Source organism: Hemiscyllium ocellatum, chromosome 3, assembly GCF_020745735.1.
Source record: "Hemiscyllium ocellatum isolate sHemOce1 chromosome 3, sHemOce1.pat.X.cur, whole genome shotgun sequence".
NCBI classification, from domain to species: domain Eukaryota; kingdom Metazoa; phylum Chordata; class Chondrichthyes; order Orectolobiformes; family Hemiscylliidae; genus Hemiscyllium; species Hemiscyllium ocellatum.
The window spans coordinates 32,830,476-32,854,435 of NC_083403.1; the positions used below are offsets into that span (position 1 = coordinate 32,830,476).

Consider the following 23,960-nt stretch of genomic DNA (forward strand, 5'->3'; position numbering starts at 1 on the left):
CTGAAATCCAAGCGGTGTCCCGCAGGGTTCAGTGTTGGGGCCGCAGCTGTTCAGATTATATATTAATGATCTGGATGAAGGGACTGGGGGCATTCTGGCGAGGTTTGCCAATAATATGAAGTTAGGTGGACAGGCAGGTAGTACTGAGGAAGTGGGGAGGCTGCAGAAAGATCTAGACAGTTTGGGAGAGTGGTCCAGGAAATGGCTGATGGAATTCAACGTGAGCAAATGCAAGGTCTTGCACTTTGGGAAAGAGAATAAAAGCATAGACTACTTTCTAAACGGTGAGAAAATTCATAAAGCTAAAGTACAAAGGGATCTGGGAGTGCTAGTCGAGGATTCTCTAAAGGTAAACATGCAGGTTGAGTCCGTGATTAAGAAAGCGAATGCAATGTTGTCATTTGTCTCAAGAGGGTTGGAATTAAAAGCACCGTTGTGCTACTGAGACTTTATAAAGCTCTGGTTAGGCCCCATTTGGAGTACTGTGTCCAGTTTTGGTCCCCACACCTCAGGAAGGACATACTGGCACTGGAACGTGTCCAGCGGAGATTCACACGGATGATCCATGGAATGGTTGGTCTAACATACGAGGAATTGCTGAGAATCCTGGGATTGTATTCATTGGAGTTTAGAAGATTAAGGGGAGACTTAATAGAAACTTACAAGATAATATATGGCTTGGAAAGGGTAGACGCTAGGAAATTGTTTCCATTAGGCGAGGAGACTAGGACCCGGGGACACAGCCTTAAAATTAGAGGGGGTCCATTCAGAACAGAAATGCGGAGACATTTCTTCAGCCAGAGTGTGGTGGGCCTGTGGAATACATTGCCGCAGAGTGCAGTGGAGGCCGGGACGCTAAATGTCTTCAAGGCAGAGATCAATAGATTCTTGATGTCATGAGGAATTAAGGGCTACAGGAAGTAAGTGGAGTTGAAATGCCCATCAGCCATGATTGAATGGCAGAGTGGACTCGATGGGCCGAATGGCCTTACTTCCACTCCTATGTCTTATGTTCTTATGGTCTTATGGTCTAGGAGTTCCTTCCAAAGTTGCAGTGTGGAGTCTGTCCACCACGAGATACAGTGGCCGTGATCTTCACAGCAAGACAAATCCAAACAAAAGGAGGCAAAATCAGCAGAAACTATCGTTAGATACCGACTGTCAACTTCACAAAGGCCTTCATAGGAATCCAACACAAACACAATGTGCGCGCAAACTGGGGTCAAGCAAGGCTCTGTTGTCTCACCAACATTCATCCCATCTTCATGGCTTTAACACTCCACCCCAAAACCATGAAGCTTCCTGATTACATCACAGTAAGTATTGATCAAGATGGTAATAAGTGCCATGATGGTTTTGAAATGAGGTGATTGGTTCAGGAGGATGGGGGTGGAGTTCGACAATCTACTCTATCAAAGTTGTAGAAGGGATGAGTTTGCTGAATTAAGTTACACCTTCTCATGGGAACATGGTAAATGGATTAAAAATTACAATCCAAACAAGAAGCTGAGATGCCACTTGTTTTTAAGTTATACAAAACAAAAGTGGCTCCTTCATCCCATTCAGTAAGATCATGGCTCATCTCTGTTGCCTCAACTCTCCAATCCCAACTACCCCGGTAACTTTTGACCGTCACAGTAGTCAAGAATCTATCTCTGCCTTAAAAATATTCAACTTCCCTGCGTCCACTTACCTTGGGGAAGGAGGTTCCGTAGACTCATGACGTTGGAGAAAAACTCTATGCTACAGAAGAAAGTAGACATCCTGGTACATAAATCCCAATAAATTAGTGTGCAGATTGCTTACTGCAAGGGAAATGGAAGAGAAAACAAGTACTGCTACAGTCAGTGAGATTACATTTGGAGTTCGGTGTACAACTCTTTTTTTTACCTCCTTAAAGGGACACGTATTAGCATTAAAAATATTTCATAGAAGGTACTGAGTAATACATAGGATCAAGGGATTAATTTTAAGAGGGAAGATACTTTCAGCCTGTATCCATTAACATTTAGAAAAGTGATAGGAGATCTTATTAAAACATACTGAATAACTTAGAACTTGGGGACACAGTTTAAAAATAAGCTATGTCCCAGTTAGGACAAATGAGGAGAGTGTTTTTCTCTCTCCCAGAGGTGAATTAATTGAATATTTTTAAAGCAGAGCAAGGTAGACTTTTGACTGATTGGGGTTTCAAAGATTTTTGGGGATAGGCACAAAGTACAGATTACAATCAGACCAGCCACAGCCATGAGCTTATTAAATGTGGAGCAGGCTCAATGAGCTAAATGGCCCAGTCCTGCTCGTAATTTGTATTTTCACATATAAGTAACACAGAAAGACAAGATAAAGAGCAAAAAAAGTAAGAGAGAAAGAGAAAGAGAAAGAAAAAGAGAGAAAAAGAAAAAAAAAGGAAGAGAGAGAGAGAGAGAGAGAGGTGTTGCCCTCCGATCCACCGATCTTCCTTCCCCATTACAGAGCATTAAAATGCAATGGCAAAGTCTGCTCTGGCTCTGAAATCTATATGGATGGAAATGCATTCCATAGACACCACCAGAAGGATCAGGCTAATGTCAGCCACCAGAGCTTATCTCGAAGCTCCCACCTTCACCCACCACCAAATAGATTACTTGTTATTGAACAGCAACTCTCAGCATCACGCATACCACAAAAGGTGTTTGACTCACAAAGGCAACTTGATTAATTTAAGATATCTGGTTGGCATGGAAAGGTTAGACCAAAGGGTCTGTTTCTGTGCTGTATGGCTCTATGACCCTAAGAGAGGAACGTGGAATACTTGTATCATGGCCAAACCTCCAATGAAAAAGGAAAGCTTATCTTTCAGCCATTCTACTTGAAGGTTTTGCTTTAATTCCATGTTTTGACGTCGGCAGTGTTCTTTGAATACACAGCAGCTGTCATTGTGTAGTTCATGGCCTTGACGTGCCTGACACCAAAACCAGAGGATTAATTGTTTGAGGTCATTGCTGCAGGTGTATTGAGAGATAATCTTCAATTGGTAACCAGGAAAGGTAATATTCATTGCCTATCTTTAACCAGCATGTTGTACTAAGATGATTTGATATGGAATTGGAAACAGTGAGCACAAGTTTCCATTGCATTTTACTGGATTTGACAGCACAATTCAATGATACCAGCACTAAAGATCATGGAACTTTAGCGCAAATCATAATTAACTGCAAAACTAAGTGCTAGTTGAGTTTGTCATCCTTTGTGCTAGTTTTAAAAGTAATAGTTGAAGAAACTGATTGAATTAATCACCATTGTGAGCTGCTGTTAATTATGTATGCTTGCTGGCCTTCAAGCAAGCTTCTAAAATTACATGTTTTTTAATCCAAGAAAACTAATACATGTATTTACAGCTTTTAACTTTTTTTCCCAGTTAACAAAGAAACCATGATTACAGACCAATGTAAGTAGTAAATGGTTCGATAGCGTTTTAAAGTTAATTTCATTTATTTAAAATTTTTGAAAAAGAATATATATTTTGTTAAAGCTTATCATCTTGCACTCATCAGGACAAGTGCAATGCCAAAGACAGACCAACATCTTTGCTGTATTAGTGTAGATGCCAGTGGTGTCTGGTTAGTAGTCATGTTGACATAAAGTGGGTACTAGTTAATGATGACTGATAGTTAACTATCCAAGCTTTGCTTTCCTCCAGAATTGCCAAATGTTAAAGTTATCCTGCAGAATAATGGCTACCCTGCTCAGATCAATTCTCAGATCAATTGCATGAAATTATGAATGGCCTAAGGCTGTCACATTTGGACCTGGAAGGTTCTGAATCTACCTCAGGGTTAGGCATGAACGGCCTACTCCTGTGCCTAAATTCTTATCTCAAATGTTTGAGCAAAGTGAAATCACTGCTTTGTGCTACTACTATGAAATAGCAACACCCAGTACTTTTCACCAATAGCCAAATGCTCTTGTTGAGCCAAAAAGACTTGCTGTTTATCACACAAATAATGTGATTTTGCATATTGCATCATATTAAATAGCACATCATTTTGGTTGGTGGAAATAAGCAAAGTACTGACTATACCTTAACTAGCCCTTGCTTGCAAAACTCACAGACTTCAAAATTAAATGTGATTTTGCAATTAGACAACATTTGCTACATAATCCTGAATGTGTGAAAAACTATGTTGACAATAAAGTTAGAATTTACATTTTGGCTCACAATATGGCAAGATTCTATGTACTGGAAACTACATTTATTAATATTAAATTGGCTGATTACAGCAAGGTGAAAAGCCTTGATAAAATGTGCCTTTTTTCAGCAATACTCAAGATCTGTACAACCAAACAACTAGTTGATAGAATACTTTAGATAGGCAGCATTAAAACATTAAAGACTCCCAATTAAAAGATGTTGACCGTAAAAATAACTGCAAAACAAAAAAGTTCAGTGATACACCGTCTCCTAATGGAAGCTATGTCGTCTGCTGTTACTTCCTAAATGTATAACATAGAAACATAGAAAAAAAAGCAAGAATAGGGCATTCACTTCTTCAAACCCACTCTGCTTTTCAAGATGATCATAGCTAATCATTCAAATCAGTATCCGGTTCCTGTCTATTCCCCATACACTAACTCCTTTAGCCCTCAGAACTTCTGAAGCAGGAGTAGGTAATTCAGCCCCTCAAGCCTCCTCCAACATTCACACATTCATGACTGATCTCATTTCAGCCTCAACTCCACTTTCTAACACTCCACAACTCTTTAAAGTTTTACTAATTAAAATTCTGTTCAATTCCTCTGTAAGTTGACTCAATGTCCCAGCATCCATCACACTTTGGGGTAATAACTGCACAGATTCACAACCCTTTGAGAGAAGAAACTTCTCATCTCTGTTTTAAATCTGCTACCCTTTACCATAAAATTATGAAATCTCCTTCTATATTTCCTCAGGGAAAACATCCTACATCTACTCTGTCAATCCCTTAGGCACCTTATATGATTAGATCTCCTCTCATTCTTTTAAAATCTAGACAGTATAGGCCTAAACTGCTCAATCTCTATTCACAAGCCTCTGGAATCAATTTACTGAACCTCCTCTGAACTACCTCCAATGCAACTATATCCCTCTTCAAGTAATGGGGATCAGAATTGTATTTTAGGTGTGGTCACCCTAATGCCTTGTACAGTTGCAGAAATCATTTTTTATAGTCTATTTCTTTAGCAGTAAATGCCAAAATTCCATTTGTCTTCCTTATTGCCTTTTCAACCTACATAATAATTTTGTGATTCGTGCATGAGGACACCCAGATCCTTGTGCACCGGAGCACTCTGAAGTTTCTCTCCTTTTACATTAGAAGTTGTCATTCTATTTCTTCTGTGCAGATAAAGTAAATAGCAGAGGATGGAAGGGCTCATGCCCGAAACGTCGAATTTCCTGTTCCTTGGATGCTGCCTGACCTGCTGCGCTTTAACCAGCAACACATTTTCAATTCTATTTCTTCCGACCAGAATGGATAATCTAACTATTATCCACATTAAACTTCATCTGTCAAATTTTGGCCCATTCACCTAACCTATCCATTTCCATATTGCTGATTTCCTTATTATTTATTGCAACTCACTTTCCCACCTATTTTGGCATCATCTGCAAACCTAGTCTCTTTCCCTGCATCCAAGTTCATTAATATAGATTGTAAATAGTTGGGGCCCAAGGACTGAACATTGTGGCATTCCACTAGTCAAATCTTGCCAACCAGAGAAAGACCATTTATTCTGACGCTGCTTTCTGTTGGTTAGCCAATGCTCTATCCAAGTTAGTAAATTATAAATATTATATCTCATTCCGTCTTGAAAACATTTAATGTTTTGGCCTGAGCTGTTTTTTCTCTGGCAGAGAACTTCACAGGCTCATCACTCTTTGGGTGAAGAAATCTCTCCTTATCTCAGTCCTAAATGGCTAACCCAGCATCCTTAAACAATGACACCAGGTGTGGTCTCCCCAGACTCAAGAACACCCTTCCTGTTTTACTCTGTCTAGTCCTGTAAAGATTTTATAGCTTTCTATGGTGTCACCAATCAATCATTCTTCTGAACTCCAATGATTAGAGCCTGAACTGATCCAACCTCTCTTAATATTCCAGGAAACAGTCTGGCAAGCCTTGGTTGCAATCCATCCGATGAACAATGTTGGATCAATGAATAGTAACAAATGCTACAGGGACAGATGAACAAAATTCAGCAGGTTCATCTCAAATCAAATCTCAGAGGTTCTGATAGAATAGATGGGGTGCCTCATTTCAGAGGAGAGGATACTTCCCACTCAGAACTGTTCACAGAACTGTATCTCCTGAGAGAATCTTGGGTCATTTGTGCAGACTTGTGACCCAGTTTCTCCAGAAAATGGGGTATTACATGGGAACCGGTACAACCAATGCTGCATCTCTCAGAATGGATTGGATTCCAGAGCAGGTTAAGAAGCTAGGAATCTGTGGGTGAGTACTCACCACTTGACTCCCCAAAGCCCATCCATCACCTGCCAGCACTGGTCAGGAGTGTGTTGGAATCCTCCTCAATGGAGGAGTGAAGATTCAACAAAATTAAAGAGCCTGACATCAACCAGGACAACCAGCCCACCTCAGTGACATCACATCTACATACATTCAGTCCCTCCATCACCAGAAAAGAAACCCACAAATTTTACTTACACGCTTCTCATTCCATCTCAATATTAAACACATGCTGTATTTCTGACAGCTGAATTTAATTTTTATAGAAAAAAAGGTCATTTCAAACTTTTACACCTTACAAACTTGTAATTTCAGATAGCTCCAACTGAATTGTGGGGTTTGTGAAGCTCATTGTAATGATTTAATAGTCCCTGGATGTTAATATGTGGAAAATTCATTTGCTGCTCAAACCATTTGGCAACTGTTAGGAGCTGCTTATCACAAAAAGCTCGTCCAATAAACTGAATGCTCAGTGGCAATCCTCTTTCTGATAGAGCAGTCGGGACTGTCACAGCAGGCAAACCTGAAAAGCAAAATCAAGATATTAATGAGGTAAAAACAAAATTTGTTACGTCCTCAACATTTTTATTTCACTTCATTCACTATTGCTGTTTTGTTTCAGAGCATTTCCTGACTGAGGTCGCAAAGGGGATAAAAAATGAACAGATAAAAGGTTTGAAGAAGAAAAACTGTCCATCTGGTCTGTACTATCCCAGGACTGCATTGAACCTATATCATCGGGTCCATTGTAAATCCCAATAAACCCAAAGACATACTGAGTAAATCAATTCAGCAAAGCTCAAGAATCTCTGTTTAAATTGCTATGATATTCATCCATAACCACCTGCTTTCCATAGGTTAGTACTTCCACGTCCTTAGATCCCAGGAATAATATTAATAATGAAGGGTGTGGATAAACCAGGAGGGTGCAGAGATTGCCAAGACTAAGGATGTGGAGATCCTGCTGAACTTAAATGGAGGGTTGAAAAAGGGTCAGCAACTGGGAGGTGGGGAAGGGGTCATTGATCAGAGCTGGTGCGTCAGTCAGGATTGAGGCTCTGGGAATGGTCAGTCGACAGGGCCAATGGGAAAGTCAGTGAACAGTGTTGTGGGAGGGAGCATGGGCCAAGGGGTATTTCACATCACTCATTGTTTCACCTACATATTTGGGATCTGCTTCCAATGTCCTTTGAGTTATAATTCTGATTAATTTAAGATGCCAGCTGGATGAACATTCAAATTGACTTCAAATTGCTAACTACAATTAATAATAAAAGAAATCTGCAATTAAGAGTCTCATGATGATCATGAAACCATCCCCGATTGTTGGAAAAACCCATCTGTTTCACTAGTGTCCTTTAGGGAAGCAAATCTACTATCCTTACCTGATCTAGCCTACATGTGACTCCAGACCCATGGCAATGTGATTGACTCTTAACTTTCCTTTGAACAATTAGGGGCAGGCAATAAATGCTAGTCTAGCTAGCGATGCCTGCATTCTGTGAACCAATAAGAAAATCTGCTAACTTATCTTGTTCCAGCTGCAGCAGGGGCTGGGATTTTGAAGTTGCTACTGGATTTGCTGTTTTTCTCTTGAACAGTGGCACAAATAGCAATGAGTGTCTGCCCAGCATAGACTTATTCTCCAGACATCAGCAGTGCCCTGCAGAAGTGCCTTTGTACTCAAGGCATACAATTCTAGGCTAACAGTCCCAACTTTTTCTCTGTTCTCAGGGTGCAAATGTCATTCACAAAGTCGGTAATTATACCTATCCCCAAAGCATGAGAGGTGGTGTTGTGCCCCTTATTCAACTGCTATAGACGTTGGGGTGCATGTACATTCAAAGTGCTATTTAGAAAGTAGCTCCAGGATTTTGAATCAGTGACAGTGAAGGAATAGTGATGTAATTCCAAATCAGGATGGTGAGAGGCTTGGAGGGAAACATGGTGGTGGTGACCCTTTTGTGTTTGCTGCCTTTATCCTTCACAGGGATCGAAATCAAAAGGTTTGGAAGGTGATTTTTGAAGGAGCCATAATGAGTTGCAATATTGCATCTTGTAGATGACACACACTGCTGCCACTGTGCATTAGTGTTAGAGAGAGTCAATGCTGAAGATGGTAGATGGGGCATTAGTCAAATAGACTGCATTGGCCTGGACCGTGTTAAGCCGCTTGGGGTGACAAGTGGAGAGTATCAAAGCTGAATACATGACTTTTTGCAGGATCATCTGCACGGTGAACTGTGAAATGAGTTGCGCAGTGTCTACCTGGACACCCTTGGGAACCATGGACATTTTTGTTGCTTGTTCATTATTGCGTTTCCAGGGTTTCTTGTCTCTTCAGTCTACTATCAGACTAATATTTCTTTTAGGCTTGTAGAAGTTTCAGACCCCTGTCGGGACATACCCTGCAAAATTGTTCACTTTCTTTGAAATATTTATTTTTAGCAATTTTGCATTCCCAATATTGTGTTTCCTAAACCCTGTTCAAAGCTACCGTGGAAAATATTCTGTTAAAAAAAAAACCGCATTCCATACAAATTCCACCAATAGTCTTTCCCGTCCCTATTACACCAACAATGGAGGATCTTGCTCAGAGTGATGCATGCAATACTTTTTTGAAAGGAGACCGAACTAAACAAGTGTGAAACACTTGAGTATGACTTTACTGATACAATGTGAAGTAATTCATGAAAAATACAATGAAATGTGTGAAAACTAGAAAGCCAAGTAAAGCTGGAGTGTTGGGCAGATAAAGTGCAGCATGTACCTGCTAGGTTTACAGATTGTGTAAAAATATCCTCTTGGGCACTCCTTGTCCTGTTATCTTCTTTGATGAACTCATGATACGTGAAGGCATCACTTAGGGTTGTGGGTGTAAGCAGCACATCAATACCAGATCCAAATACCTTCAGAAAGTCATTGGCAATGAGACGTCTCACTTTCTGGGCTTTTACAAAGAAGTGATCATAATTCCTGAGAGATTTAACCATGAAATAAAAAGGAAATTGTAAAGAAATGACATAGACAGGCAACATAATGATTCAACATTAGGGTGACAATATTTCAGACAGACAGTGGCTGAGGCGAATTTTTCCCCCAACCCTTATGAAGAACCACAATGCTGAGCTGTATGCAGATAGTTCAAAACCCAAGAGTGAAATATTTACATTTATACAGCATCCCAATGCACCTCTCAATGTCGCAGCATGCTTCACATGTGAATTACTTGGGGCTGAATAATATCTTTTCAGTGACAAACAGAAACAGAACTTACTGGAGATACTCAGCAGATCTGGTAGCATCTGTGGAGAGTTAATGCTTCAAGTCTAGTCACCCTTCTTCACTTCCTCTTCAGAACTGGAGTTGTGAAGAAGGGTTGCTGAACTTGAAATGGTAACTCAGTTTTTCTCTCTCCACAAATGTGGCCAGACCTGTAGAGTTTCTTCAGTAATTTCTGTTTTTGCCTGTTTCAGGTCTCCAGTATCTGCAGCTCTTTGTTTCGTCTTGTTATCTTTTCAGGGCTGGTTGTTAAGCAAAACATTTTAAATCAGAACTCCATGAGAATGTCCTTAAGATGGGACCTTTAAGTTCCTTACCAATCAGACAGCTGAATACAGCATCTCCAGCAAAGGACAGCTTCCTCAGTTGTGCACAGTAGTCTACAATTATGTGCTGGGGACAACTAACGTGCAAATTATGAATGCATGTTTAGTTAACTAGAGTCACAGAGTCAGAGATGTACAGCATGGAAAGAGACCCTTCATTCCAAATGGTCCATACCGACCAGATATTCCAACCCAATCTAGTCCCGTTTGCCAGCACTTGACCCATATCCCTCTAAACCCTCCCTAATCATATACCCATCCAGATGCCTTTTAAATGTTGCAATTGTTCCAGCCTCCACCATTTCCTCTGGCAGCTCATTCCACACACGCACCACCCTCCGTGTGAAAAGGTTGCCCCTTAGGTCTCTTTTATATCTTTCCCCTCTCACTCTAAACCAATGCTCTCTAGTTATAGACTCCCCACCCCAGGGAAAAGACTTTGTCTATTTATCCTATCCATGCCCCACATAATTTTGTAAACCTCTATAAGTTTACCCCTCAGCCTCCGACACTCCAGGGAAAACAGCTCCAGCCTGTTCAGCCTCTCCCTATAGCTCAAATCCTCCAACACTGGCAACAACATTGTAAGTCTTTTCTGAAACCTTTCAAGTTTCATAACATCCTTCCGATAGGAAGGAGACCAGAATTGCATGCAACATTCCAAAAGTGACCTAATCAATGTCTTGTACAGCTGCAACATGACCTCCCAACTAATACTCTGACTAATAAAGGCAAGCATACCAAAAACCTTCCTCACTATCCTGTCCACCTGCAACTCCACTTTCAAGGAATTATGAACCTGCACGCCAAGGTCTCTTTGTTCAGCAACACTACCCAGGACCTTACCATTAAGTGTATAAGTTCTGCTAAGATTTGCTTTCCCAAAATGCAGCACCTTACATTTATCTAAATTAAATTCTATCTGCCACTCCTCAGCTCATTGGTCCATCTGGTCAAGATCCCATTGTACTCTGAGGTAACCTTCTTTGCTGTCCACTACGCCTCCAATTTTAGTGTCATCTGCAAACTTACTAACTGTACCTCTTATACGCACACCCAAATCATTTATAGAAATGACAAAAAGTAGTGGACCCAGCACTGATCCTTGTGGCACTCCACTGGTCACAGGCCTCCAGTCTGAAAAACAACCTTCCACCACCACCTTCTCTCTTCTATCTTTGAGCCAGTCCTGTATGGCTAGTTCTCCCTGCATTCCATGAAATCTAACCTTGCTAATAAGGTCCCCATGTGGAACCTTGCTGAATGCCTTACTGAAGTCTATATAGATCATGTCCACCACTCTGCCCTCATCAATCCTTTTTGTTACTTCTTCAAAAAAAAACTCAATCACTTTCGTGAGACATGATTTCCCACACACAAAACCATGTTGACTATCCCTAATCAATCCTTGCCTTTCCAAATACGTGTAAATCCTGTCCCACACAATTCCCTCCAACAACCTGCCCACCACCAACATTAAGCTCACCAGTCTGTAGTTCCCTGGCTTGTCCTTACCACCTTTCTTAAACAATGATACCATGTTAGCCAACCTCCAGTCTTCCGGCACCTCACCTGTGACTATCGATGATACAAATATCTCAGCAAGGGCCCAGCAATCACTTCCCTAGCTTCCCACAGAGTTCTAGGGTACATGCGATTGGGTCCTGGGGAATTATCCAATTTTGTGTGTTTCAAGACATCCAGCACATCCTTCTCTGTAATATGGAAATTTTTCAAGATGTCACCATCTATTTCCCGACATTCTGTATCTTCAGTGTCCTGCTCCACAGTAAACACTGATGTAAAATACTTGTTTAGTATCTCCCCAATTTTCTGCAGCTCCACACAAAGACTGCCTTGCTGATCTTTGAGGAGCCCTATCTGCTCCCTAGTTACCCTTTTCCTTAATGTATTTGTAAAAACCATTTGGATTCTCCTTAACCCTATTTGTCAATCCGAAATTAATTGAGAGATGGGGTGTGTGAGGAGTTGCCAAATACAGATAGAGGAGTGGGAGGGAGCAAGTGGATAGAGTGCAGCCAGGAATAAGGGGAAGGGAATGATGGGGACCATACTGCGAGATCCCCAACACTGGAGTTGCAAGCAGAGAGTGGGAATTGACAGTTCCCTGAGCGTTAGTGACTTTACCCATGCACCCACCCATCCTATGTGCAAACGTATCCTCTGTCATCGTGGTGACATCTGTGCTTGTGCAGGCAGCAGCCATTTTGCCAGGCACTCTGGCGTTGGCAACACACACTCTGAGTAAATATGAGCCAGCTTATAACCTGATTAGAAAGCTCCCTTACTGTTTTAAAAGGAAGTAATTTCCGGCCAGGATTCTTCCTCTGACTGCATCATTGAATCCTTCATGCCTGGTTGCTGCATACAAGGCTTCTGTGGAACTTTCGATTTCACTGCGGTGCCCTTTAAACAAAAATATCTGAAATGAGTATAAAGATAAAATGCCGCCAAGAGCTGCCGTTGCACATACTCCCCTGCTGTCTGCAAACATGCCATTTTCTGCCGAAACAGATGAACAAGATATGGCAACAGTACATGAAGGACGGTCACTCAACCCGAAACATTAACTCTGATTTTTCTTCACAGATGCTTCCAGACCTGCTGAGCTTTTCCAGCAATTTCTGTTTTTGTTTCTGATTGACAGCATCCACAGTTCTTTTGGTTTTTGTTTCGTACAAATGTCACATTTGGACATGGAATAGTGTCAAATTTTAAAATCTGTCCGATTGCTGTGTCACACCACTGGGAGCTGTGCTTTCCAATGTCTCAGCTTGAAATTCTCTGTTCTCCACTGCACTACTCCTTTAAGTTATTGCATGAAACCTAACTCTTTGACCAAGAGGTACCCATCCAAATGTCTCCAGCTTTGTTTTGGTGTTAATTTTTATTAGATTATGCTCCTGGACAAACAGAGAGCCCCACAAATAGTTGGAGGCACGTGATATGAAATATCAGTTTTGAGGGTAATCGGCTAGATTCACAGATCACACTTTTAAAGAAAAATTAACAATTTCTACTTGTCAAAGGGCATTTTCACGAAGCACTTTGAAAATAGCTGCCAATTTACCTCCCTCAGTGACCAGGTTCTATTTCATGCAGGCTCTACGAAGAGATGTGACATCAGCTTAATTCCTCCTTTATCGAAAAAGATGCAAAGTGTACAAAAGGTCATTAAAGTTTAATCAGCTGGGGCCATGGAACCATGGCGAAAAACATCTGCATAACTAAAAACCGAAAAAAATTGCGGATGCTGTAAATTGGAAACAAAAACAGAAGTTGCTGGAAAAGCTCATCAGGTTTGGCAGTGTCTGTGAAGAGAAATCCAAGTTTACGTTTCAGGTCCGGTGATCTGAGGACATGTCACCGGACCTGAAATATTAACTTATTTCTCTTTACAGATGCTGCCAGACCTGATGAGCTTTTCCAGCAACTTCTGTTTTTGTTAAAAACATCTGCAGATGTGAGCTAACCAAGCTATCGTTTGGATAATGCAGGTAATGTAATTTGACCAATCAACCTTTGTGCTTTCACGCTGGTAGAAGGTACCAGCAAACGTCAGGAAATGCTGCCTTCCGATTCTCTCTTTCTCTCTCTCCCACCAGCGCCCCCACCTCCTTTAGTATAACAACTAAACTTTGTGCCTCCCAGTCCGGCTGGGGGCGGGGCGACACTACTACTGTGCCATAAGAAGGCTCCTCAAATGGAATTTGAATTTGAAAGCTAATCTGTGAAACATAGGAGCAACAAGAGACCATTCAGTTCTTTGAGCCTGCTCTCTGTTCAATAGGATCATGGGTAATCATTACAGACTGTTCCCACTTTTTCCCCATATCCTTTGATTCCTTTAGGCCTACAAAGTATATCTAACTCCTTCTTTAAAACATACATGCTTTGGTATCAACTGCTTTCTGTGGCAGAGAATTCCAGAGACACGCTACTCTCTGGGTGAAGAAATTTCTCATTTTGGTTCTAAATGGCGTTTCCCATATCTTTCAACTCTGGACTCGCTCCTAATCAGGAACATCCTTCCTGCATCTATCCTGTCTACTCCTGTTAGAATTTTGTAGGTTTCTGGCAGGTCTCCCTCATTCTTCTAAACTCCAGTGAACTTAGTACTAACCAATCCAGTCTCTCTTCATACATCAATCACCCCAGGGATGAGAGTCAGAGAGGGTGGAGAGCAAGTTAATTCCGTCCTTCAGTTTTGTGACAATGTCTTATAAGTTCGTGAAGCTTTTAACTTAATTACAACGTAGAAGCATACAATCAAAATCTGCCTTATTACTGTCAAAAGATATTTTGGAGCTCAAATCCAGAGAATAAGAGCAATGTAAGCATTTCACAACCTGAGTGTGATTTCTAATGAAAGAGGAGGTAATGTGAAGCTGACCTGGTTTAGTGGCTCAAAGGAGTTCTAAACATGTACAGATTGTTGGGAATGATTAACAGGAAAAGGAAAAAAATCTTCTTTAATCTGCTACTCAGATTGTTAATTGCACAGTGCGGATTCCTCATCGAAATTAAAATAAATGGCTTAACCTCTAGCAGATGTTGTCGGAAAAAAGATACTCTTCTCTTCTGTGAAAAATTGAACTGAGCAGGTGCAAAAAGGCACTTTTCACAAATACACAGCATATTAAGTCAGAAGATTAGCTAATACTGTTCAGGTTTGCAGAAGAAGTGTGTAATTTAATGGTACGGTTTCGGAGGTCAACAATAAGAGGCAAGCCAGTTAATTCCAATATTGTTGTTTGTACAAAAACTGGCTTTACCTCGAAAGGGAACTAACTCCATCCAAAAGGAAGAGAAAACCCTGCCACTTGTGTCTCAAAAAACAGAAGGGAGGTCAACTCAGATCAACAATTGCAATGATAAAAACATATCAATCTTGGAACATTATTAATCATGTATATAATTTGAACATCTGATGATAATTTATTAGTTATGTTGAGGTTTAACTTCAAACTATTGCAGCCATTTGTAGTAATATCAGAATTTGATTGCTGCCATAATTAACAGTCATCATATTAGTGTTAATTTATTGTGATGCACTCAGTTGCTGGAACAATCTCTGCTACTCATTTCAAGTAGCTCTATTCATTAATTACTGCTGGTTCAATTGCTAAGGAACTCTGACTTCGTCTAATTGAATTTGTATGTGTCAAACAACCAAAGACAGATCTACATTTATCTTTAGGATATCCTGAAGAGCTTTGTATCGAATGAGCCAGTCCTAAAGTCCATTATTGTAATGTAGGAAATGTGACAATTACACAGGAGTACAATAATCAGTTCTAATTACATATGTAGTGGGATAGATATTGACCAGGAGAACTCCATCACTCTTCTTTGAAATTGTTTTGCAGGATCTTTTAAATAACAAGACAGATGTAGTCTCAGTTAAATGTCTCATCTGAAAAATTAGGGATAGTCAGCATGGCTTTGTGCATAGGAAATTATGTTTCACAAATCTGATTGAGTTTTTTGAAGAAGTAACAAATATGATTGATGAGGGCAGAGCAGTGGACGTGATCTATACGGAATTCAGTAAGGCGTTCAACAAGGTCCTCAAGGGAGACTTGTAAGCAAGGTTAGATCTCATGGAATACAGGGAGAACTAGCCATTTAGATACAGAACTGGTTCGAAGGTAGAAGACAGAGCGGGGTGGTGGAGGGTTGCTTTTCAGACTGGAGGCCTGTGACCAGTGGCGTGCCACAAGGATTGGTGCGGAGTCCACTATTTTTCGTCATTTATATAAATGATTTGGATGTGAACATAGGAAGTACAGTTAGTAAGTTTGCAGATGACACCAAAAGTGGAGGTCTTGTGGACAGCGAAGAAGGTTATTTCGGATTACAATGGGATCTGGATCAGATGGGCCAATGGGCTGAGAAATGGCAGACAGAGTTTAGTTTAGACAAATGCAAAGGTGCTGCATTTTGGAAAAGCAAATCAGAGCATGACTTATCCACTTTATTGTGAGATTCTGGGGAGTGTTGCTGAACAAAGAGATCTTGGCGTGCAAGTTCATAGCTCCTTGAAAGTAGAAACGCAGGTGGATAGGATAGTGAAAAAGGCATTTGGCATGCTTTCCTTTATTGGTCACAGCATTAAGAATAGGCGTTGGGAGGTCAACTTGTGGCTGTGCAGGACATTACTTAGGCCACTTTTGGAATATTGCGTGCAATTCTGGTCTCTTTCCTATTGGAAGGATGTTGCAAAACATGAAAGGATTTAGAAAAGATTTACAAGGATGTTGCCAGAGTTGGAAGATTTGAGCTATAGGGAGAGATTGAATAGGCAAGGTCTGTTTTCCTTGGAGCGTCGGAGGCTGAGGGGGTTACCTTATAGAGGTTTATTAAACCATGAGTGGCATGGATAGGATAAATAGACAAGGTCTTTTCACTTGGGTGAGGGCGGAGTCCAGAACTAGAAAGCACAGGTTCGGGGTGAGAGGGGAAAAGACATAAAAGGGACCTAAGGGGCAACTTTTTCATGCAGAGGGTGATGCATGTATGGAATGAGCTACCAAAGGAAGTGAAGGCTGGTAAAATTACAGCACTTAAAAGGCATCTGGATGGGTATATATATATAGGAAGGGTTGAGATGGATATGGACCAAGTGTTGGAAAATGGGACTAGATTAGGTTAGGATGTCTGGTCGACATGGAGGAGTTGGACCAAGGGGTCTGTTTCCATGCTGGACATCTCTATTGACTCTATGATAGTGTTGTAGCCCTTCAATTTTGGAGCATCAGCCTTCCACAACAGAAACTGCAGTGTTATCAATCAATCAGGGCTGATTAAGCGGTGGTATATTTCACAAGCAGTTGTTTGTACACAACATGTTATCTGACTCATCCTCTGATGAGAAGGCAAAAGCACGTTAATCAAATTTGTTCATTATGGTTTTTATGATCAAAATGTGGGAGTGTACCCTCAAATTTAATCTGAACATTACCATCTGGAAATTCAGCAAACCCAACTCAGCAAGTCAATGCTGAAGTGATAAAACCTGGATGTTTGACTGTAGTCAAAGTGAGGACTGCAGATTCTGGAGATCAGATTCTCCAGCTCCTCCGATGCTGCCTGACCTGCTGTGCTTTTCTGCACTACACTCTGATTGACCTTGGTGGGCGGAATGGATTAGATGTGTTGGGATGGGGTGAAAGTAGAGGAGCTGGAGATATCTCGAGAATTGGAGGGAGGGGGAGAATAACCATCTCATGGCCCATGCCTGTGGTCCTGTTATCAGTGGTTTGCTGAAGCATCAGTAAGGCATCCAATGGAAAGCCTCAGTCACAAACCACAATACTTCCACGGATGGTGCTGGCCCTCCTAACTGGGCTTCGTTTAGTTCAGGCCATGATTTTGTCTCAAACCGAGCGGTTATCCTCATGTTTCTACAAATTCAGAATTAGTAAGTTATTTTTCCAGCCATTTTAAACATGTCTTATCGTCTCTGCGAAGATATCATGTATTTATCCATTAGATATTGATTCTTAATTCTCACATGTATGGTAACTACTGTCTACTGAGATCACATTCAGTAAACCTATACCATATCTTCATCCATACCATAGTTGCTCCGTACCATATTCTAGTCCATCAAAGCGTGCCATGTTTGACGCTACTTCTGTTGTGCACAGGACATGGTAGCAGACAATTGAGTATTGGGTATGAGGTAGGGAGACTTCAACAACTCTGGCACCTGCATTTTCAAATAGGTCTGCAGCCTTTATCCAGGTTTTCAGGACTTCACTGGACAATCCTGGGGCATGATATTCCTTTCAAAACAAGAAAGAGGTTGATTAATTGAAGGAGAAATTTAAAATCTGTCCCCTCTTTCAAATTAATCGGTACTAAACCAAAGTTCTGGACAGAATTTCAACCAGCAATTCAATTATAAAGAACCAAACAGGATCTGGGTGTTCTTGTACACCAGTCAATGAAGGTAAGCATTTTGGTACAGCAGGTAGTGAAGAAGGCTAATAGCATGCTGGCCTTCATAACAAGAGGGATTGAGTATAGAAGCAAAGAGGTTCTTCTGTACAGGGCCCTCGTGAGACCACACCTGGAGTACTGTGTGCAGTTTTGGTTTCTAAATTTGAGGAAAGACATTCTGGCTATTGAGGGAGTGCAGCGTAGGTTCACGAGGTCAATTCCTGGAATGACTAGACTACCTTATGCTGAAAGACTGGAGCGACTGGGCTTAGAAGACTGAGAAGGGATCGGATTGAGACATATAAAATTATGAAAGGATTGGACACTCTGGAGGCAGAAAATAGGTTTCCGCTGATGGGTGAGTGCCGAACCAGAGGACACAGCTTAATAATACGGGGTAGACCACTTAGGACAGAGATGAGGAGAAACTTCTTCACCCAGAGAGTGGTGGATGTGTGGAATGCTCTGCCCCAGAGGGCAGTGGAGGCCTAGTCTCTGAATTAATTTAAGAAAGAGTTGGATAGAGCTCTCAAGGATAGTGGAATCAAGGGTTATGGAGATAAGGCAGGAACAGGATACTGATTAAAGGGTGATCAGCCATGATCATACTGAATGGTGGTGCAGGCTCGAAGGGCAGAATGGCCTACTCCTGCACCCATTGTCTAAAATTTGTTCAATGCCTAGCTTCTGCATTGATGCACTAAAACAGGGATCGAAGGACTTTTGAAGGGTACTGAGCTCATGTCCCGACCGTATAAACTAATTTTAGATGGATGTTTTTGGGGAGGAAGGAGGTAGAAATATCTTTTCTGATCTCATTTATTATGTGAGAACAGACCTGGTGGCTGTTATTCCAATTTCTTTCCTGATTTAGACGGGAGGGGCTATCACAAGACTGTCCATTCAGCATCCCCCACAAGCAAACTCTTGCACAGAGGCCAGAAGTGAATTGAGAATCAAAGAGAGTAGAAGCAAAGCCTACAAACTAATCTGGGCAGGAATGATTATTCTAAATCAGAAGGCTGTTTGTGTTAAGAGTTTTGTAAATGAACTCCGATGCATCAGACTAGACCTAATGGATATAGTTAAAAAGGGACGAAATGAAATTTATTCTCTCTGAGGTTCATGAGTCTGCGAACCTCTCTTCTTTAGAGAGTGGTGGAGGCTGGATCATTGCATAGCTTTAAGGCAGAGATAGAAAGATTCTGAACTAATGGGAGACAAGGATTGGCAAAGTAGGCAGTGATATGGTGTTGAGACAACAAACAGCTTAGCTATAATCTTACTGAATGACAGACCAGACTCGAGGGTTCAAGTGGCCTGCTCCCATTCCAAATTTGCTCTTATTTGTATTGACACAGTGGTATCGACCTATCTAACACTGACAAACCATTGTATATCTGCAATAACAAGAGTACACAAACACAGCATAGCTTCAATAAAACACTATACCACATTTAAAGATCAAGTTACTTTTATTCATACATCAAATAGTAAGTAATATTGTACTTTAGTAGCATGTGGTGCTATTGTGCAGCACATGCAAATGATAGAAATTAAACAAATAAAAAGATCTGAGAAATGAAATGCACAATTGTCTATTTTTAAAATTGCATTGGTAAACATTACTTATTTCACAGTTACAGTGCTGATTTCAAAGTAACCAAGTGAACAGACTGCCATTCATTCCAAATATATTGAGGTGTAAACTGCAAGTGTACTGTACTCTCTGTTAAGCAAGTCCTATACATTTACAAAATAAAAGCTCTACTGCTTTCTTATAGAGATGATGATGATAATAATAATAATAATAAAAAACATTACTGAAAAAAATTCAAAACCTGTCAATAAGAACTTGCAATTATTTTGTGCCATGAGAATTCACAAAATTAGTCACTGAGCTATATGAGGTGATTTTCAGTTCGATGGCCAAATCTTGGTCGTAGAAGCAAGTTCAACCGAATGAAGAAAATGAGTTGGAGAGTCAGAGAGATAAGGGAAAAGATGGTGGCCTGATGGTAATGTCACTGGACTAGTAAGCCAGAGGCCGAGGTTAACACTCTGGGTAATGTGGTTCAAATCCCAACACAGAATTTAAATTCAATTTACAAAGTTAGTATCAGTAATGGTGACCATCAAAAACTAATAAAAATGTAAAAACTAATCTAGTTCATGAATGAAATCCTCATCCAATCTGTCTTGCATGCGACTTGAGACTGTCTGCAACGTGGTGACTAGTACCCTCCCTCTGAAGTAGACTTGCAAGCCACTCAGTTCAAGACTAAATAGGGGTGGGCCACAAATGCTAGCCCGTCAGTGACACTCATATTCAATGAAAGGAGAAAAACAAACAAACATTTATTGTTTCAGCAGCTCAAGATGGTATCATAAATTAAATTACTACTAAATTCAGGGATTCTCAAAAGATCAGAATCACATCAGGGCATATGTAGGACTGGAGAGACTAGAGTTGCAGAGTTAAAGTCATATGGAAAACAAAGAAACTTTCAAAAATAAGATGTTGTTTGATTGGAAAACGAATGTAGGTTAGTGAGCATATGGGTGATGTGCAAACTGGACTTGCTAAAAATAAGGACTCAAGAAGCAGAGTCTTGGGTGACTTCCAGTTTACTGAGAGTTGAATGTGGGAAGCCAGCCAGAATTTGAATATTCAAGCTTGGGGATAACAAAGACACAAAATCATCAGTAGATGAACCGTGGCAGGGCATACCCGACAATGTTACAGAGGTGGATCATGATGACACAGATATGTGGCCAAAAGCTCAGATTAGAGTCAAATATAACAGCAAGGTTGTGAGCATTTTGGTTTAGTCTCAAGGCAGTTGTCAGTGAGAAGATCAGAGCTACAGTAAAGAAAGCACACCAACACCTCTACTTCATCAGAAGGCTAAGGAAATTTGGCATGTCCGATGGCTCTTACCAATTTTTATAGATGAACCATAGAAAGCATCCTACCTGGATGTATTGCAGCTTAATATGGCAACTGCTTTGCCTAAGACTGCAAGAAATTACAGAGTTGTAAGAACAACCCAGACCATCACTCAAATCAACTTTTCACCCATTGACTCCCTCTATATTTCCTGCTGCCTCAGGAAAGCAGCCAAAGCAATCAAAGACCCTTCCTACCTACATTATACTCTCTTGCACACTTTGCTGTTGGATAGAAGATACAAAAACATGAAAACATGTATCAACAGATTCAAGAACAGCTTCTTCCCCGGTCTTATCAGACTTATGAATGGACCTCTCAAACATTAAAGTTGATTTTTCTTTGTACCTTCTCTGTAGCCGTAACACTCAATTCTGCATTCTGTTCAATTACTCTGATGTAGCTATGTCAGGTAAACACGGAAAACGATACTTTTCACTGTATCTCCATACATTTGACAATAATAAAATCAAAGTCAGCAGCTAGGGAACAAATTTTAAAGCAGGGACCAAATGCAATGGTTTCAGCTGTTGGGAAGATAGGAGGCAAGTGACTTGCTGCAAGATTCCTAGCCTCAGACCTGCTCTTGTTGCCACTGTATTGACATGGCTGGTTCAGTTCAGTTTCTGGTCAATGGTAGCCTCAAGTCCCAAGAGTGGAGGAATTCAGCAACAGTAATGCCATTGAATGTCAAGAGGCAATGGCGGGATTCTCTCTTGTTTGAGCTGACTGAGTGACCTCTGGTAGGTTAAAGGTAGGTTTCAGCAGAGTTTAATTGCCATGATTGTCTCACTCTGAATACTGCTATTCTCACTGTTTTTCCTGGAACGTCAGAGGCTGAGGGGTGACATTATAGAGGGGCATGGATAGGGTAAATAGGCAAAGTCTTTTCCCTGGGGTTGGGGAGTCCAGAACTTAAGGGCATAGGTTTAGAGTGAGAGGGGAAAGATATTAAAGAGATCTTTGGGGCAACTTTTCCCACACAGAGGGTGGTAAGTATATGGAATGAGCTGCCAGAGGAAGTGGTGGAAAATGGTGCAATTGCAACACTTAAGAGGCATTTGGATGGGTATATGAATAGGGAGGGTTTGGAGGGATATGGGCTGGATGATGGCAGGTGAGACTAGATTGGGTTGGGATATCTGATCAGCACAGACAGGTTAGACCGAAGGGTCTGTTTCCATGCTAGACATCTCCATGACTCTAAGTGATTTGCAAAAAGTCCTCGCTAGCAAGATTTGTTTAAATTTCTTAAATCTGAGAGATCTAAATGAGAAGCACTTGGTTCAATGGAAAATTGGGACCTAGTTGGGAGTATTAATTAGACTTCTGACATTTCATTTTCAAGAACTGTGCGTAGCCTAAAATGATGGGAATCTTCTGTGCACTGACTAGGGGGAGTTTAGTAAGAATGAAAGCCAACATCCGTCAAATTGGTAGTTTTACTCAATGAGAGAGAAAGGGGATCTTTATATTAGAAATAGAAAGTGCTAGAGAAATTCAGCTGGTCTGACAACATCTGTGGACAGAAGAAAGAGTTAACATTTCGAGTCCAAAGATTCTTCTTCAGAGATTACTCCACTGCTTTTTCCAGAAATGCTGCCAGACCCACTGAGTTTCTCCAGCAGAAACAGAAACTGCTGGAGAACCGCAGTGTTTCTGGCAGCGTCTGCGTAGAGAAAGCCGAGTCATCATTTCAAGTCCAGTGACCCTTCTCCAGAACCCATTTCTCCAAAGGGTCTCCAGCACTTTGTTTTTTAGATTTCCAGCTTCCCATTATATTGCTTCCAGTTAGGGGATTTTTATATTGTACTCAACATCTATTGTTTCCAACACAAACGTGCCACAATTTATTGATCAAAAAAAGCTTTATAAACTACCTCAGTGTCCTCTTTTGATCAGAATAAATTAGAATAACACAAAACATGTTAGGAAACTGGATAACTGCTTTTCAAAATTAAATTGCTTTTGGAAGTTATCTTACAAAACCTAGTTACAGGCCTTACCTTTGGGATCCCCACACTCAGATTTCTTACATCAATCTCATCAGGTAATTCAAAGGGTTCAAAGGGGTCCTGTATTGTGGTAGAGTCCTTTGGATCATGCCCCGCAAGTGTACCTATTCAAGTATTACAGCAAAATTACTAAAACCATAGCCCAAAAGTAAAAGTTACCAGAACATAGTGAATGGCTGAGCTGGTACAATGGACACTGAACATCAGATCAGAGGATAACATTTGAAAGGTTTCTCCTAGATACTATTTTCCATAAGGTGTTTTTAAAAAATATATTGTCCAACTTCCCTGTTTTTGGCTACACTTCCTAATCTTCCACTTTCACTTCCATCTGATATACAATGCTTGCCCATTGTGTTACTACTCTCATGATGTCTACTGGAGAAGTGAGAAGTTGATTTTATTTTCCATTTTTATGGAGGGAAGTTGACAGTTTTTGTTCAAACAGTGCGATGCTGATATTTGGAGGCCAAGCTTGAACCTAATGAGTAAACACGATCGGTCTATAAAATAGGTATGAAAATGGAATTATCAAGAATACAAATTCAAGAGAAAACAGACAGTGGTGGAATGGGTGTGCATGTCATAGAGAAAAATTCAACAAAGAAAAGTGTGAACTAATATATTTTGGCAACAGGACGATGGAGACCTGATTGAAACTAAATGGTATTATTATAAACCAGATGGAGGGAGAGATCGAGACACCTGGGGCTTTGTACTTTTATGAAGAGATGATGGGACATGTTGTGAAAGCAATTAATAAAGCACATGAGGAGGCAGGCTTTTAAAACCAGGAAGTTTTACTGATAGTAAAAGAAACACGCTTGTCCAACAGGTGGCTAGAAAGGCACTGTGGCTCAAGCGGTTCACCAAGCTGTTGTTCAAAATATACGTAAATATAACTCAAAGCATTTGCACGGAGCTGCCCCTC

General features: G+C 40.7%; 1 protein-coding gene across 1 annotated transcript in view; it reads right to left on the reverse strand.

The window, feature by feature from the left end:
- Nucleotides 1–6,721: 6,721 nt before the first annotated feature.
- qrsl1 (glutaminyl-tRNA amidotransferase subunit QRSL1) overlaps nucleotides 6,722–23,960 on the reverse strand; it is a 45,267-nt gene continuing 28,028 nt past the window's right edge. The window contains exons 7-11 of the mRNA XM_060856568.1: nucleotides 23,021–23,133; nucleotides 17,715–17,907; nucleotides 12,406–12,523; nucleotides 9,259–9,464; nucleotides 6,722–7,011 (exon numbers count right to left, since the gene is read on the reverse strand). Of these exons, the coding sequence (XP_060712551.1) occupies nucleotides 6,800–7,011; nucleotides 9,259–9,464; nucleotides 12,406–12,523; nucleotides 17,715–17,907; nucleotides 23,021–23,133 (842 nt within the window). The 3' untranslated portion in view covers nucleotides 6,722–6,799. The remainder of the gene's footprint in view (nucleotides 7,012–9,258; nucleotides 9,465–12,405; nucleotides 12,524–17,714; nucleotides 17,908–23,020; nucleotides 23,134–23,960) is intronic.